The sequence below is a fragment of the Stenella coeruleoalba genome, assembly GCF_951394435.1.
Source record: "Stenella coeruleoalba genome assembly, chromosome: 5".
Taxonomy (NCBI): domain Eukaryota; kingdom Metazoa; phylum Chordata; class Mammalia; order Artiodactyla; family Delphinidae; genus Stenella; species Stenella coeruleoalba.
In genome coordinates, this window is record NC_137150.1 from 84,655,205 (window position 1) to 84,671,824 (window position 16,620).

The following is a 16,620-nucleotide window of genomic DNA, read 5'->3' on the forward strand; positions in this document are numbered from 1 at the left end:
AGTTAGGTTGTTTATTTGAGATCTTTCTTTTTTCTTAATGTAAGCATTTAAACTTACCTCATAGAACTGCTTTTTGCTGCATCTCATAAGTTCTGGTATGTTGTATTTCCATTTTCATTTTTGTCAGATATTTTTTAATTATTTTATTTTTCTTTTGATTCCTTTTTTGACCCTTGGTTGTTCACAAGCATGTTGTTTATTCTCCACATATTTGTGAATTTTCCAGTTTTCCTCTTGTAACTGATTTCTAATTTCATAACATTGTAGCTGGAAAATATGCTTGGTATGATTTCAGTCTTTTTTAATTTATTAAGACTTGTTTTATGGCCTAACATATGATCTATCCTGAAGAATGTTCCATGTACACTTGAGAAAAATATGTATTCTGCTGCTGTTGGATGAGATATTCTGTATATGTCTGTTAATTCCATCTGGTCTAATGTGTTAAGTCCAATATATCCTTGTTGATTGTCTAGATGCTCTATCCATTGTTTAAAGTGGGTTATTGAAATCCACTACTGTTATTGTATTTCTATTTCTCACTTCAAAATGTTAATATTTGCTTTATATTTAGGTGCTCCAATGTTGAATGCATAAATATTCTAAATTGTTACATCTTCTTGATGAATTGACCTCTTTATCATGATATAATGACCTTCTTTGTCCTTGATATCATTTTTGGCTTAATGTCTATATTGTCTTATGTAAAATAACTACCCCTGCTCTCTTTTGGTTCCTGTTTGCATGGAATATCTTTTTCCATTCCTTCACTTTCAGTCTCTATGTGTCCTTAAAGCTGAAGTGAGCCTCTCATAGAAAGCACATAGTTGGGTCTTGTTTTTTTTTAATCCATTCAGCTACTCTGTGTCTTTTGAATGAAGAACTTAATCTATGTACATTTAAAGTAATTATTAATAGGCATGGACTAGCTATTGCCATTTTGTTAATTATTTTCTAGCTGTTTTGTAGTTCCTTTGTTCCTTCCTCTCTTGCATTATTCCTTTGTGCTTTGATTATATGTATTTGTGCTGTGATTTATAAATATTTTGTATATTTACTGTAAGTTTATGCTTTATGGTTACCATGAGGCTTACATAAAACATCTTGTAGTTATAACAGTCTATTTTAAGCTGATAACTTCAAATGCATACAAAAACTCTACATTTTTACACTTCTCCCACCATAGTTTATGTGTTGGTCACAATTTTATATTGTGTATCTATTACAAGTTATTGTAGTTATAGTTATTTTTAATACTTTTGTCTTTTAACCTATACTAGAGTTTTAAGTGATTCACTCATCACCATTACAATATTAAGAGTATTCTGAATTTAACTATATATTTACCTTTATCAGTGAGTTTATACTTTCATATGTTTTCATATTACTTATTAGTGTTCTTCATTTCAACTTGAAGAAGGCCTTTAACATTTCTGGTAAGGCTGGTCTAGTGGTGATGAACTGTTTCAGCTTTTGTTTGTCTGGAAAACTCTTTATCTCTCCTTCAATTCTGAAGAACATTTTTTCTGGGTAGAGTATACTTAATTGGCTGGGTTTTGTCTTTCAGCATTTGAATTTAACATCTCACTTCTCTGGCGTACAAGATTTCTGCCCAAAAAATCCACTGATAGTCTTATACTATCAGTGTATAAGCAGTGCACTTATACCTAACAAGTTGCTTTTCTCTTGCTGTTTTTAAGATTCTTTGTCTTTAATTTTTGACAATTTAATTATAAAGTGTCTTGGTGTGTGTCTCTTTAGATTCATCTTATTTGGTACTTTTTGGGCTTCCTGGACCTGGATATCTGTTTCTTTCTCCAGGTTAGGGAAATTTTCAGCCAGTATTTCTTTTTTTTCTTTTTTTATTTCTAGATTCATACCATTGTGGTCAGAAAAAAAATGCTTGACATGATTTCAATCTTAAATTTATTGAAACTTATTCTGTGGCCTAGCATGTGATCTGTGCTGGGGAATGTTCCCTGTGCACATGTTTCATGATGCAAGATTCTGGAAAGGGAGTGGTCAAAACCTAAAAAACGTGGTTATAATGATACTAGAGCAAAATAAGAAGTAATTGGCTTTATAGAATAGGGTATACCAATGTTTCTGTATAGTCATAGGTGTAGAGGTAGAGAAATATGAGACAAAGATGGAGATAAAGTACTTTTCCCTTTGAAAGATCTATAAAATTTTATAAAAGAGCAAGCTGGGAAAACTCTTTTGCTAAGTTGTTTAATAAGTAAGAAAAGTGTTGTTAAGGAAGAGGGACTGGTTACGACAGAATGAAGGCATTGTTTAAAAGGCCAAGTTTATATGGATTTGCCTCTTTAATCAGCAGAATGTTGTGGTTAAAAACAGTCACAGATAAAGTACTACAGGATGGAGCAGATTTAGAACTGGCACTGGGAAAAGACTGTATCATTGAAGCCCAAGGGATTACAGATGCTAAGCATCTTTCCAGCTGCCTGACCATGTGAAGTTGAACTGTCCAGTATTTCTTTGAATAAGATTTCTGCCCCTTTCTCTTCTCTCTTTCTGGGACTCCTATGTTTATTCTCCCTTTGATGGTGTCCCATTAGTCCCTTAGGCTATCTTCACTTTTTCTCATTATTTTTTCTTTTTGTTCCTCCAGTTGAATTCCACTGCTCTGTCTATAAGTTGACTGATCTTTTTTTCTGCTTGATCTGGTCTGCTGTTGAACCCCTCTGTTGAATTTTTCAGTTCAGTTATTGTATTCTTCAGCTGTATGATTTATGTTTGGTACTTTTGTATATTTTCTATCTCTGTTGAAATTCTCACTTTGTTCATGCATTGCTCTCCTGACGTCAGTGAGCATCTTTATGACCATTATTTTGAAAACTCTATTGGGTAAATCACTTATCTCCATTTCATTAAGACTGGTTTCTGGAGGTTTATCTTGCTCTTTAGGTTGGAACATATTTCTCTGTTTCTTCATTTTTCTTGACTCTCTGGGTTGGTTTCTGTGCATTAGATAAAACAGTCACCTCCACTAGTCTTGACAGAGTGCTCACATGCAGAAGATGAATCTCATCAGCCTGGCCCAGGCTCCTGGTTGTCTCTCAAAGCTTTGTCACTGCCTTTGTCCTTAGTAGCTCCCCGTATTTGAGCGTGTGCCGAGACCTATCGCTTGGGGTTGGAGATGCAGAGCCTGAGTACGGGAATCCCTCTCTGCTGGTTCATCCTGTGTCCTGGGGGCTGACTCTGGGGCAGGTGCTTTCTGTGCGGCTCTTCACTAATCCATGCAGCAGTCTCATCTGAACCTCTTTCCAGCTCCCAGAACCCTCTTAAGCCAGCCTGCAGGGCTGTAAATGAGGCAGGCTTCAGGGTCAGGCTAAGGGAAGACCCTCAGGCTGGAGGCAAGGGGGCTGGACAGGGGAGACACTTGGGGGAAGCAAGCAGAAAAATCCTCTGGGCGCAGAAGCGGCTCTCTCTCCAGGAGCTGGGATTGGGAAGGAGCTGGTTTAGAGGCAGCAGCCTTCCCTATAGGGGCCTGGATCTCAGAAGCGGCCCTGTGCTTCTTCCGGCAAATTCTGGTTCCTGGTCAAAAGACAGTTGTCAAAAGAAAGGATCTCGGTCACACCTTGATACACACTGATTATTAGAAGCTGTACCCTCAGGCAGCAGCTGTGAAAATACGTAGTTAAGCCCCTTCCAGGGAGAAACTAGGAGATGTGTGTTTTTCCTGCTCCCTTTCACTGAGCCCAGGTGTATAACCATGGGACTGGATGGCCAGGGCGATGGGGCGGGGTGTTTCTCCTGTGCCTGTTTAAAGCCTGCTTGTTTGCCGTAGTCCTATGGGACTTGTGAATGTTAAGTTCCACTGGCTGTCAGAGCCAGGCAGTCCAGGGGCCCATCCCACTCAGGTGGCAGTCACAAAAGCTAGCATGCAAAATGTGTGTACAAGCTCCTTTCAGACAGATGCTAGCAATCTGGTTTTACCTTTGGAGTGAGCCAGAGGGAGAAGGCAGAGGAAGTACCCAAAGGCTCCCTCCTGCTCTGGAGAGGATCTCAGCCAGCTCCTAGATGCGTGCTAAATTAGAATCTGGACCCTCAGGCAGCAGTTCGTAAAGTATGAAGTCAAATCTCTTTCAGGGAAAGACTGGGAAATGGGCTTTTTGCCTGCTTTCTCAGGACTGAGTCCTGAGAGCACAGGAGTGAGTATAGGAGCATAGCCACAGTGAGTACTCTCATCCAGTAAGACCTGTTTCATTGTTTGCTATAGTCTTGTGTGTCTCGTGGACACAAGCCTTGTTGGTGTTTTGGGGGCCCATCCCTTGCTTGAATGGTTGTCTTTAAAGTTGGGGTGCTAGATGTGCAGTCCAAATCCTTCACTCCTTAGGAAGAAGCTGGGAGTTGGGAGTTCCCTCCCTATTATAGGGCACTGAGCCAGGGGTGGCGTTTATGGCAAGCCTGTGTCTCAGCCTTTCCTGTCAATATTTTTGATGTATCAATGTAGGTATTTTCTCATTCGGTTGATGTGGAAAAGTCACACAGCTAGTTTCTGGATTTCTTTCAGAGGGAAGTGCTCCATGTGTAGCTATACATTCAGTGCATCCAAGGGAGGAGGGAAGTTCAGGAACTTCCTGTCACTATTTTGGTTCCTCCTTGGCATTTTCACCTATTTATTTTTTCCAGAAAGAACTAGAGAAGCAGAAGAGAATTAAGAGGAACCAGCAGCTGGAAGCAATAGCCAAAGAACATTATGAAAGCGTATTGCTAAGAAAAAAAGGTCTGGAGCCTTGGAAGAGACTGAGAATGCAAAGCAAGCAGAACCTCCAGGTACAGTGTCACACTCTTATCCCCCCACATCAGCAAGTGGACTTTAAAATAGGATAAACACCCAATGAGGCTTTGGAGGTCGTTTGGAGATTTAAAAGTCAGAGAGATAAATGAATTGAGTGTGGATATTTACTTGTTTTAGATAAACGTTTGAGTTTGGTCTTCCAAGGTAGAGAAAGACCTCTGTAACTGAATAGGTTGGAAAAAACTAGAGTACATTTTTTATTAGAGAACCTCCAAGGTAGGATGAATAGAGGCCTCTCTCAATTTTAGCAGTGTATAGCTATGTAATAAAGGAAAAATAATTACCGTAAGGTATACTAATCAGATTTCTGCTGCAATAAAGCTGCCTAACAAACAGCCCTGAAATATCGTGGCTTACAACTCAGGTATTTATTTCCCACTCACATGTTTGCGGGCCAGTTTAGATCAAATTCAGATCTCTCCACAGCCTCTTTCTGGCTCCAGCTGTTATTCAGGGCAAGCTTTCACCTGGCAAATGTCTGAGATACAAAGGCCAAACCCAATTATGTAAACTCATATGAAACCTTGGCTTGTATCATGTCCACAGCAAGTCATAAGGCCAAACTCAAGGTCACTGAGAGGAGAAAGAGGCTCCATTTACTCCAGTGGGAGACAGGATGAAATCACATGCAAGTGTGTGGGTGTCTGATCCTATTATCCGGAATAGTCATCCACTCTACCACACAGGGATAAATGAAATCAAATACCACTGAAATTCAAATTTATCCAGTGCACAGAACACGGCATTTAACTAAATGATCAAAAGCTCAAAATAGATAAAATGTTATCTCTAGAATTCTATTTCATAATAAGGTCAGTAATGCCTACCAGTTATGACCACTTTTATTTACACACTCGGCCAAGTTAATGCTGAAAAGTAAGGCTAATCTTCTTGGTTATGAAAACAAGGATTAAAGATGAACAATAATGCTGTGGTATCATAAGAATCTCACTACATTCAGTAATGCTGCAGGTTGTACCTTTGTGAACGTGACTTAGGCTACTCTTCTTCCTCCCCTAGCCACTCTATTCACCCTTCATTCTCTTTGTTCTCTTCCTATTTTCACACTTTCTTTTCTTTTTATCTTCCCTAAATGCCCTCCCCACTGTTTTTCTGTCTCTGATTTTTTGTCCTCTGCTTCCTAACCGGTGGTTCTGGAACCACTGAGTATCTCATACCAGCTAAGGAGGCCAATTTGCGGTGGTCAGGCCTGAGGGCGTGAGGATCCCTCCTCTTGGAGGCCTTGACCCATCTGTGCCCCAAGCATTGCTATTTTCCTGGTAATGATATGGGAGGGCTGAGCCTTAGTCTTCTGAGAGAATGAGTCTGGAAATGAAATCTGAATGGAAATTTGCTTCTTGCAATATACTACAACAAACATTAGTCATATCAGATAGTTTGTTATCCAATTGAGCGCTCCTAGTTTTGTTTTATTCTCTCTGGCTTTTGTCTGTTTCTTTGTTTTTAATTATTAATACACAAAGAAAAAGCAGACAGGAAGTAGAAAAACTCACTCTTAAGTTCTTATCAGCTGTTCTTTTTTGGTCCCTGTTTTTGACCGAGTAAAATCAAGAAACATATAAAATTTAGAAACAAAATAATCTATAGGTGAATAATCAAATTAAATTTTTAATAATTTACTCATAAGAATATAAAAAGAGGGCTTCCCTGGTGGCGCAGTGGTTGAGAGTCCGCCTGCCAACGCAGGGGACATGGGCTCGTGGCCCAGTCCGGTAAGATCCCGCATACCACGGAGCGGCTGGGCCCATGAGCCATGGCTGCTGAGCCTGCGTGTCCGGAGCCTGTGCTCAGCAACGGGAGAGGCCACAACAGTGAGAGTCCCTCATACCACAAAAAAAAAAAAAAAAAAAAAAAAAAAGAATATAAAAAGAAACAGGAGTTTGAGTTCAAAATGACAGTTATAGGCCTTAAATATAGAAAAACCTAATTAAAATAAAAACAGGAGAACACAGATCTGAATCCAGCATTTCCAAATTTTCCTATTCATAAAACCATCTGGAGAGCTTATAAAAATGCAAGTTCCTGTTCCCACCTCCAGGTGTTCTCAGTAGGTCTGGGTTGTTGGCCAGGGGGCTGGGGGCGGTGTGTCAGGGAATCTGCATTTTTAAAAAGTAGCCCAGGGACTTCCCTGGTGGTCCAGTGGTTAAGACTCTGTGTTTTCAATGCAGGGGGCATAGGTTCGACCCCTGGTTGGGGAACTAGGATCCCACATGCCACATGGTGTGGCCAAAAAAATTTAAAAAAAGACAACAGTAGAATAAAAAACTATAATATTAAAGAAAAAAAAAAGTAGCCCAGGAGATTCTGATCCAAGTAGTCTGAGCACCACATTCTGAGAATCACCTCTTTAGTTTGTAACAAGTGTGTTAGTTTCCTATGCTGTTATCACAAATTACCACAAACATAGTAGCTTAAAACACAAATTTATTATCTTAAACTTCTGGAGGTCAGAAGTCCAAAATCAGACTTGCTGGGCTAAAGTCAAAGTGTCAGCAAGACAACTGCCTTCTGGAGTTTCCCAAGAGAGAAACTGTTTCCTTTTCCAGCTTCTAATGGCTGCCTGCATTCCATTGCCCATAGCCCCTTCCTCAATTCACTCTAATCTCTTACATTCATGTCACATCTCATATTGATACTGATCCTCCTGCCTCCCTCTTACAAGAACTCTTGTGATTACATTTAGGGCTCTCCCATATAACCCAGGATCATCTCCCCATTTTAAGATCCTTCACTTAATCACAGCTGCAAAATCCCTTTTACCATGTAAGGTAACATTTACAGGTTCCAGGGATTAGTTTGTGGCCATCCCTGAGGGCCACTATTCATCCTACCACACAAGATAATAGAATTTTAGAATATTAGTAATCCTCTCCTTCTCTTTCAATTTGTAAATAAAGGGAACTGAACCTTAGAGAGGAAAACTGACTTGCTTAAGGTCACACAGCACATTGGTTACAAAACTAGAATGGAGCTCAGCAACCCCTTCCTCCAAAAATCCTGCCCAGTTCAGGCATGTCTTTTGTGCTGTGTTCAGGAATCAGAGGTATATGTAGATGCCAACCACCAGCTGAAAGTTTAAAAAAAAAAAAAAAATGAAGTAAGAAAGTTAGAAAAAAAAACAGAAAGAAGTAAAAGGAAAAGTTCTGGAGGACAGTAAGAGGAAGCAGTATCTTCTTCATCCAGCAGAGCTGACATCCAGGAAGGGATAGAAAAAATTAAGAAAGAAAAAGCGTCCAGTTAAACAGTTCCTGGCTTCTTTATAACGTTTTTGGGTTTTTTTTCAGAAGAGTTATTTAGCATTTTCCCTTAAACTCACATGTGCTATATTTCATTTGTTCCAATAACAGTTTTCAGAATTTTTAAGGGATCTTCTGATTATCTTTCTTTTTCTCCCTGGTTCTCTGTGTTTTCCTAGAAGATGGAGAGCAGAGAGGGTAGGAGGTTGTGTGTTTCTGGCTCCCCTTGCCTTTTGGCTCCCAGGTGTCACAGAGACCTCCTGTGATGGTCATTTTGGCCAGTATGTGTGACTGCCAAGGGACTCACTTAGATCAGTCACATTCACAGTGCTCAGTGGTGAGACAAGACTCAGAAAAAGGTCTAATGGGGAGGACTAAGAGAGAAGGGCTTTTCCCTCTGCCTCTTAAGAGAATGTAATAGTTACTTTTAAAAAAAATCTATAAAGTCTGAGTTCTATGTTTACTTTGGTAGAATGATACTCTGAGCCCTTTAAGTTGGTAAGATATTAAATTATTCATCATGTTATTTTTCTACCAAATGGTTTGTGGTTTATTGATAATGTCTAAATTTCAGTGCTAGTGACAGCTCCTTCTACAAAACTAATTGAAAGTATTGGCATTTCCTCAATTAGACAGTGGTTAAGCACATAATAGAGAGAGGTTTGTTATGCAGTTGCTGCCCAAGCTCCAGGAGAAGGAACCAAGAGTGTTGCCGCCCATGCACTTTAAAGCTCAGTGCGAGCGACGAAATGGTTTTGGAGGTTGTTTGTTCCATTTCCCGAATAACCAGCCAGTCATGTGGTCTTCGGGGAGTCAGCATTGAAAGGCTATGCATGATGTGAATCTAAAGTCCCCATGTAATACAGTAGTACAGTCAGTAGTCAAAGCTTTTAGGACATAGGTGAATGTCCGTAAGATTGTTCTCTCTAGTAACAGCCTGTATGTGGTTTACAGCATCCCTTGCCAAGGTGATGTGTATTTCCTTAAATGATTTAACATATAAGGAATAATTCCCTTTTCTCATTTAAAAAACTGTCCAGGTGGCCAAAGGACATCACTCTTTGGCCCTACAGAGGAAATGCCTGCTGACCTGGTTCCAGTGGAGTCGGGAAAGCCTGGCTAGGAAGATGGCCAAAGCTGATCAATTTTATTCCCAAATATTACTTAGGAGAGTCATCCGGAGCTGGCTACAGGTAAGGCCCCAATGAAAGGAGTGTTCAATACATGTCTCTGCCCAACCCTATGTAAGAAAATTAGGTGCACTCCAGATGTCAACAGTCATTATGTTTTTTTCAAGAACAATATAGAAGAGGCAATTCAATTCACTGCTTTGAAATGAATTTGAAAATGTCAATGTTTTGTTAGTATAAAATCTTAAGCACGTTTCTTTTTACATACAGAGTATCCCTATAAACTGTAATGTGTCATTACATCAGCTTTTGTTTTTATACTCATTTCTTCTTTCTTGTCCCATAATTGCTCAAGTGGTTTTACTAGAAACCTACGCCCTCAGTCTTATAACTGTTTCTATCCCTCTGATTCCATTTATCTTTTAATACCTTACAGAGGATATGGCCTTGGCTGCCACACCATCCTTTCTCCTTATGCCTCCAGTGTCCTTTGTTTTGTGTCTGGTTCGATTCTTTCTCTTTTGTACTGTTTATTTGCTTGAATTCTTTGTCTATGCTGTTATTTGTCTCACTTTTTTCCCTGTTCTCATCCCCAGTACCTGACTGACCTCGAGGAAGAAGTACAAACACTGTGTGTACATTTTCTTCAGAAGAAGATTTTCAGGGCCTGGTATAACGTGGTCAGGGAGGCCAGGATCGATTCCCAGAACAAGCACAAGGTTGCGGTGGAGCACAGTGACAGGTGAGGTTTTCATCTCTACGAAAATTCACTCAACTGATTTCACAACTGCTCTGCAATAGATTCTATGCCTGGAATGTTCTAAAAAGATAAGGTGGAGGCTAGGAGAGCTGGGCACTCGGAGATACCCGGCAGGGGTGGGAGTCCCAGCTCGCCCCCTAACTGCATGGGTGAAGACAAGAGAGTAACCCCCTTGAACTCCAGGGTCCCCATCTTTAAAATGAGGAAGGGGAGGAGGATGCCTGCCCTCCCTTCCTCACAGGACCAGCAAGAGAATACAGTGAACTGTGCATATAGCTGATTCACTTTGCTATACAGTAGAAACTAACACCACGTTGTAAAGCAACTATACTCCAATAAAAATTTTTTTTTAAAAGTGAATTTTGAAATACATGAAACACACCTAAACAGAGGTACTGTGTTCTTTGTCATAGTTTTTTCTTTAAGTTTAATTTTTTTAAACATTATTTATTGTGAAATATAACACAAATATAGATGAGTGCTTAAATCCTATAAATACAGCTTAATGAACTATAAAGTGGACACCCCTATCACCACTCCTGAGGTTGAGAAGTAGGACACTGCTGGCCCCTAGAAGTCCCCACGGGCTCCTCCCCAATCACAGGTCCCACCCTTTCCTCCTGAAGGTACACTACTCTCCTGACCTTTATGAGAAACATTTCCTTGCACTTCTTTTTATTTATACCTCCTAAATATGCACCCTTCAAGACTTGGAACTTTATGTAAGTAGAATCCTACTGTATGTCATATTAATATTCATAATACAGTGATGACATTTAATTCAGTGTCTTTGGGGAATAAGGTATTCCATATAAGTATGCTTTTTCTGTTTTATAACTTTAAGCATTTTGGATAAAAATGTTCTAAATTTCATTATGCCCTTCCCTTGGAGAGTAAATAAACGATCTGTCCTTTTTTGGTGATTTAATGTCATTCCTTAGGAGCACCAGTTAATGTGGTGGGCATAAGCCTCCAGGTTCTGAGGTGTGAAGACTGTTGTGAAGGTGTAGAAGTGTCCCTTTTCTCACTACATCAATTCACTTTTGGTTGCTTTGTTTTCATTTGTGTGTATGTGTGTGCGTGTCTGGTTTTTTATAAGTGTTTCTATCTTGTTGCCAGTAGGGTGCCCACCTCCAGCAAAACCTGCTCATCCTTGTTTAATTTACAGGTACTAAAATCTGTGGGCAGAAAAAACATAAGCAAGTTGATTCTAATTTTGTCTAAAATAAATAGGCAATGAATGAGGGTATTCAGAGGACTTGCCTTTGAAGAAGTGCTCACATTTGAAACCTCCCTATTCCTCTTTTATAAAATGAGAATAACCGCAGAACCTGTCTTACAGCGTTGTTGTGAGGACTAAACAAGGTAACATAGGACCTCAGTTAATGTACTGCTTGGCCCAAAATAATAGCTATTGTTTTGTTTATTGTCATTGTTAATGTATTACTATTAAACACCCTTTTTGTCCACCTTTGTTTTCTGTTTCTCAGCTGCCAAAAACAGACCGAGAGATTCACTGGGACAGCTGCCTTATGTGACACAGGGCAGTAAGAGGGCTTTCACACATGCCATCTCATCTGATGGATGAGTATAGGCCAGAGGGGAGGGGGCAGATGTCAGGATTCTCATTTTCAAGCAAAGAAACTGAAGCTATGCTCAGGTCGATGAACTGCCCAAATAACAAATGGTGGAGCCGCTCAGGTCGATGAACTGCCCAAATAACAAGTGGTGGAGCCTGGACTCCAAATCAGGTTTTCTGGCTCCAAATCATCCTCTTCTTGCTAAGTCAGTCTTCTTCCCCATTTTTCTAATTCAATCTCATTTGTAAACTAAAATACAATAGTAAGATAGTGGTCCTATTTAGGGTTTGAAGTTAGTTAGAAAATCAGTGTGTGAATCCATGCATTCAACAAGAAGTAAATTCTCAGCCAGAGGCCACTTGATGGAAGAGCATGGCTGTGACTTCATCTCTCCCCACTCTGCCCCTGTTCACCATGGTCCAGCCCCACTAGCCTCCCACAGTGTTCCTCAGACGGACAATGCTCACGTCTGTGTCACAGCTCTCACGTGACCCAGATCTCACCATTCAGGTTTCCACTCAGATGCACGCCACCTGCCTCCATTCCCGTCTATCCAATAACCTGCCCTATTGTATTCACAGCACGTAAGGCTCTCTGAAATTGTCATTTACTGTTTACATGTTTATCGTCTCTCCCCATCACATCTTGCGTACAACTGTATTCTCAGCATGACAGAGCCTAGTACGTGGGTGTATGATAGATATTTGGTACACAAATAGATGCATTTTATGGCAGGAGTGACACGAATGGATCTTTTAGAAGGAACGTTAACACTTAAAAATTGATATTCAGAGTTCTTAATTTTATTTGAATGGAAGAATATTGTATAGAAAAGCTGTGGGTGAGAAACTGCAGTACCACTGAAAAGATGATTCCTAGTAAGACCATGAAGTTTAATTCTGCATATCTATATCACTTCTAGGTGTATATAATTTGTAATTGGATATAGATTTATAATTTTACAAATCTGGTATTTTTTATATACATGGCGGGACTAAGAGATGTCTCCAGACCTAAGTCTCTCATTGTCAGCAGTTACTGTGTAGTTCTGCAATTAGAGCTCAGCTATGCACTTGGCCAGTTCTTCTCAGCCAAACTAGTACTTCTTATATGTCTGGTATTGCCTTGATACTGTAGTTCTTAACCACTTTGGAATCATAGACCCCTGTGAGGTAGTGATGAAAGTCGCAGACCTGCTCTCCAGAAAACGCACATATGCACATCACATACAACGTCACACAAAATGTCAAGGAGTTGGTGGACCTCAGGTGAATAGATATAGGTAGGTAGATAGATGTACATAGGTAGGTAGGTAGGTAGATAGATAGAGACTATAAGTAAGCACCAAACCAGTGATTGTGCCTATGTGCTTCAGGAGTTCAGAGGAAGGAAGATAAATGCAGGCACAAAGACGATCTAGGAAGATTCCCCCAGGGGGCAGAGCATTTCAGTCAGGATAGAACAGTAGGAGCTAAAATGTAGAAGTCAGAAAATGGGAGCATAGCCAGAAGAAAGTTGTGAACAGCACGTGAGAGTGGGAGATAGACAGGGGTAAGGACTGTGAGTGGGTCATATAGCCGAGTACAGGAAGCTATAAATGGTGGACTGGATGGATGAAAGAAGAAAGCAGATCAAGCAGCTCCACTCCTTGAAGGCTTTTTTAACTGAACAGTAATACCTCCACCAACAAAAAAATCAACATTATCAGAAGCATCAACCAACCATGAGCCATAAAACTAATGGGGACTGAAATGCATTCTAGGGGGGCTTCATTAGAAGGTCATGAAGCCAGAATAAATCCCATCTATGCCTCTACTTGTGAAAATATAAACTTAGCTATTCTTGCCTCTGCCTTTACTCAAGACATGCCCTCTTCTAGGAATGCCTTTTCTTTGCCTAGGAGGGATCAAGATGGCGGAGCAGGAGGACATGGAGCTCACCTCTCCCCACAAGCACATCAAAAATACGTCTACGGGCTTCCCTGGTGGCGCAGTGGTTGGGGGTCCGCCTGCCGATGCAGGGGACGCGGGTTCGTGCCCCGGTCCGGGAAGATCCCACATGCCGCGGAGCGGCTGGGCCCGTGAGCCATGGCCGCTGAGCCTGTGCGTCCGGAGCCTGTGCTCTGCAACAGGAGAGGCCACAACAGTGAGAGGCCCGTGTACCGCCAAAAAAAAAAAAAAAAAAAAGTCTACATGTGGAACAATTGTCACAGAAAACTAACTAGAAACTGGCAGAAGAACTCTGTACAACCAAAGCTGCAAGATCTCCACTTAACCGGGTGGGGCAGAAAAAAGGCATCAGATTGGGACCTGTGTCCCTGGGAGGGATCTGAAAGGAGAAGGTCCACATGGGCAGACCCTTACCCTGGGGAGTGAGCAGGCCAAGCCACAGTCTGAGTGTTCAGTCCTGGGACCCTGAACGGAGGAGACAAGCCCCTTTGGCTGCTGGGAGAACTGCTGGGACAGATAGAAGAGCTGCAGAAGCCTAACTTGACTCACAAGGAGTGCACACAAGTTGGCTTGCAACAGCCAGGGCAGAGAGAGCCTTGCACTGGTGGCTGCTGCCTCACCAGAATCCCTAACCCAAACGGGGCAAACACCCCTGCTCTGTTCACTCCACACCACAGTCTGGTGTGAGATCAGGGTCAACCGGGCCATAGGAAAAGACTCAGTCTAGCTACACAGAGACAGCCCCGGGGGGGCCTGGGTTTTGATCTAGGTGGGGTGGCAGCAGCCACTGTCAGCGGGCACTCGGGCAGCACCCCAGGAGCAGGCAGTGGTTCATACCCCAGCTGAGCAAACACTCCCCACCCCCATCCACACTGCAGCTTGGTGCAGGATCTGGGGCAGACAGGCCCAGGGAGAAGGCTTGACCTAGCTGCTCAGAGACAGCCCTGGGGGACTGGGCTGTGATCCAGGTGGGGCACCGGCGACCACTGTCAGAGCTCGTTCCAGCAGCACCACAGGAGCACCCGGCCCCGCCCACCCCACAGCACAGCTCAATGCTGGGTCTGGGGGAGATCGGTCCTATAAGAAGGCTGCCACAGAGGCAGCCCAGATCTCAGGCGGCAGCACAGCCACCTCAGTCCCCGCAGCCACAGTGCCCTGACCCCCAGCCCCAGCCTAGCAAATGCCCCGGCCCTGCCCACTCCACACCACAGCCTTGCACTCGATCTGGGACAAACACAGCAGGGGAAGAGATGTGACCCTGGGCTGCGTCTGAGCAGAGCTGACGTCACCTACTTAGGCGGCACATTGGTGCTCTGTAAGTGCACGAGCCCCAGTTCCTTCAGCACTCCCCACCTTTGGGGCGGAGCATGCACTCAAGGGTAATGGAGCCTGATCAAGCCTGACCCTCAGAGCTTCTGCTGCAACAACTGGGAACCTGACAAGGTGGTGACTGCCACTGAGCAGAGAGGAAGTCCTGCCTCACACCCTGCACAGGATTTAGATCCCCCAACACCAACCACACCCCTATCAGAGTGACAACGGCCAGTACACCCTGAGGACAGACATGGCTGGTGTCCATATCAAAACCAGCCCTCACACCAAAAACATTGGCCATACACAGTCTACACAGGGATGCTCTCACATAGAAACACTCCTTCAAGACCAAAATAGATAACTGTTTCTCCTAAATTCATGGAGACAGAGAAACTTAACTAAAATGAAAAGCAGAGGAACTACTCCCAATTAAAAGAGCAAGAGAAATCCCCTAAAATAAAAAATAATGAAACAGAGCTCACCAGTCTACCAGAACTCGAGTTCAAAAAGGTAATAATCAAAATGCTAACTGAATTAAGAAAGATTATCAATATAAACACAGATCACTGTAACAAGGAACTAGAAACTAAAAAAATGAACCAAAGATAATTCAATTTCCAAGATAAAAAGCAATCTGGAAGCAACGGATAGCTGACTGAATGATGCAGATGAACAAATAAGTGATCTGGAAGACAGAATAATGGAAATCACCCAATCAGAACAGCAGACCACTATGGAGAACAGTATGGAGGTTCCTTAAAAAACTAAAAATAGAACTACCATATGACCCAGCAATCCCACTACTGGGCATATGCCCTGAGAAAACCATAATTCAAAAAGAGTCATGTACCACAATGTCCATTGCAGCTGTATTTACGATAGTCAGGACATGGAAGCAACCTAAGTGTCCATCGACAGACGAATGGATAAAGAAGATGTGCACATATATACAATGGAATATTACTCAGCCATAAAAAGAAATGAAATTGAGTTATTTGTAGTGAGGTGGTTGGACCTAGAGACTGTCATAAGAGTGAAGTAAGTCAGAAAGAGAAAAACAAATACTGTATGCTAACACATATATATGGAATAAAAAAAAAAAGTGGTTCTGAAGAACCTAGGGGCAGGACAGGAATAAAGATGCAGACATAGAGAATGGACTTGAGGACACGGGGAGGGGGAAGGGTAAGCTGGGACAAAGTGAGAGAGTGGCATGGACATATATACATTATCTAATGTAAAACAGATATCTAGTGGGAAGCAGCTGCATAGCACAGGGAGATCAGTTCAGTGCTTTGTGTCCACCTAGAGGGGTGGGATAGGGAGGGTGGGAGGGAGACACAAGAGGGAGGAGATATGGGGATATATGTATATCTATAGCTGATTCACTTTGTTATACAGCAGAAACTAACACACCATTGTAAAGCAATTATACTCCAACAAAGATGTTAAATAATAATAATAATACTTATTGGGCAGGCCAAAAAGTACCTTCAGTTTTTTAAGTAAAAATAAAAGACATTTTTCATTTTCACCCAGAACTTTATTGAACAACATATTCACCCTTTTGTTCCACTACCTCCTACCATTTTTCAGGCAACTTCATAATTTCATCTTCCCAAAACTTTTTATCTTTTTTGAGCAAAGAACTGTTCCAGGTGCCTTTTACAGTCTTCCAGGGAACTGAAATTTTTTCCATTAAGAGAATTTTGTAAAGACCGAAATAAATGGAAATCCGAAGGTGCAATGTCTGCTGAATATGGCAGATGAATCAGAACTTCCCAGCCAAGCTGCAACAGTTTTTG

At 41.7% G+C, this 16,620-nt stretch overlaps 1 protein-coding gene across 1 annotated transcript in view; it reads left to right on the plus strand.

Moving 5' to 3' along the window:
• Positions 1 to 16,620, plus strand: part of CCDC191 (coiled-coil domain containing 191) — a 102,843-nt gene that overhangs the window by 80,271 nt on the left and 5,952 nt on the right. The window contains exons 14-16 of the mRNA XM_079921874.1: positions 4,657 to 4,800; positions 9,123 to 9,275; positions 9,809 to 9,954. Coding sequence (XP_079778000.1) covers positions 4,657 to 4,800; positions 9,123 to 9,275; positions 9,809 to 9,954 — 443 coding nt within the window. The remainder of the gene's footprint in view (positions 1 to 4,656; positions 4,801 to 9,122; positions 9,276 to 9,808; positions 9,955 to 16,620) is intronic.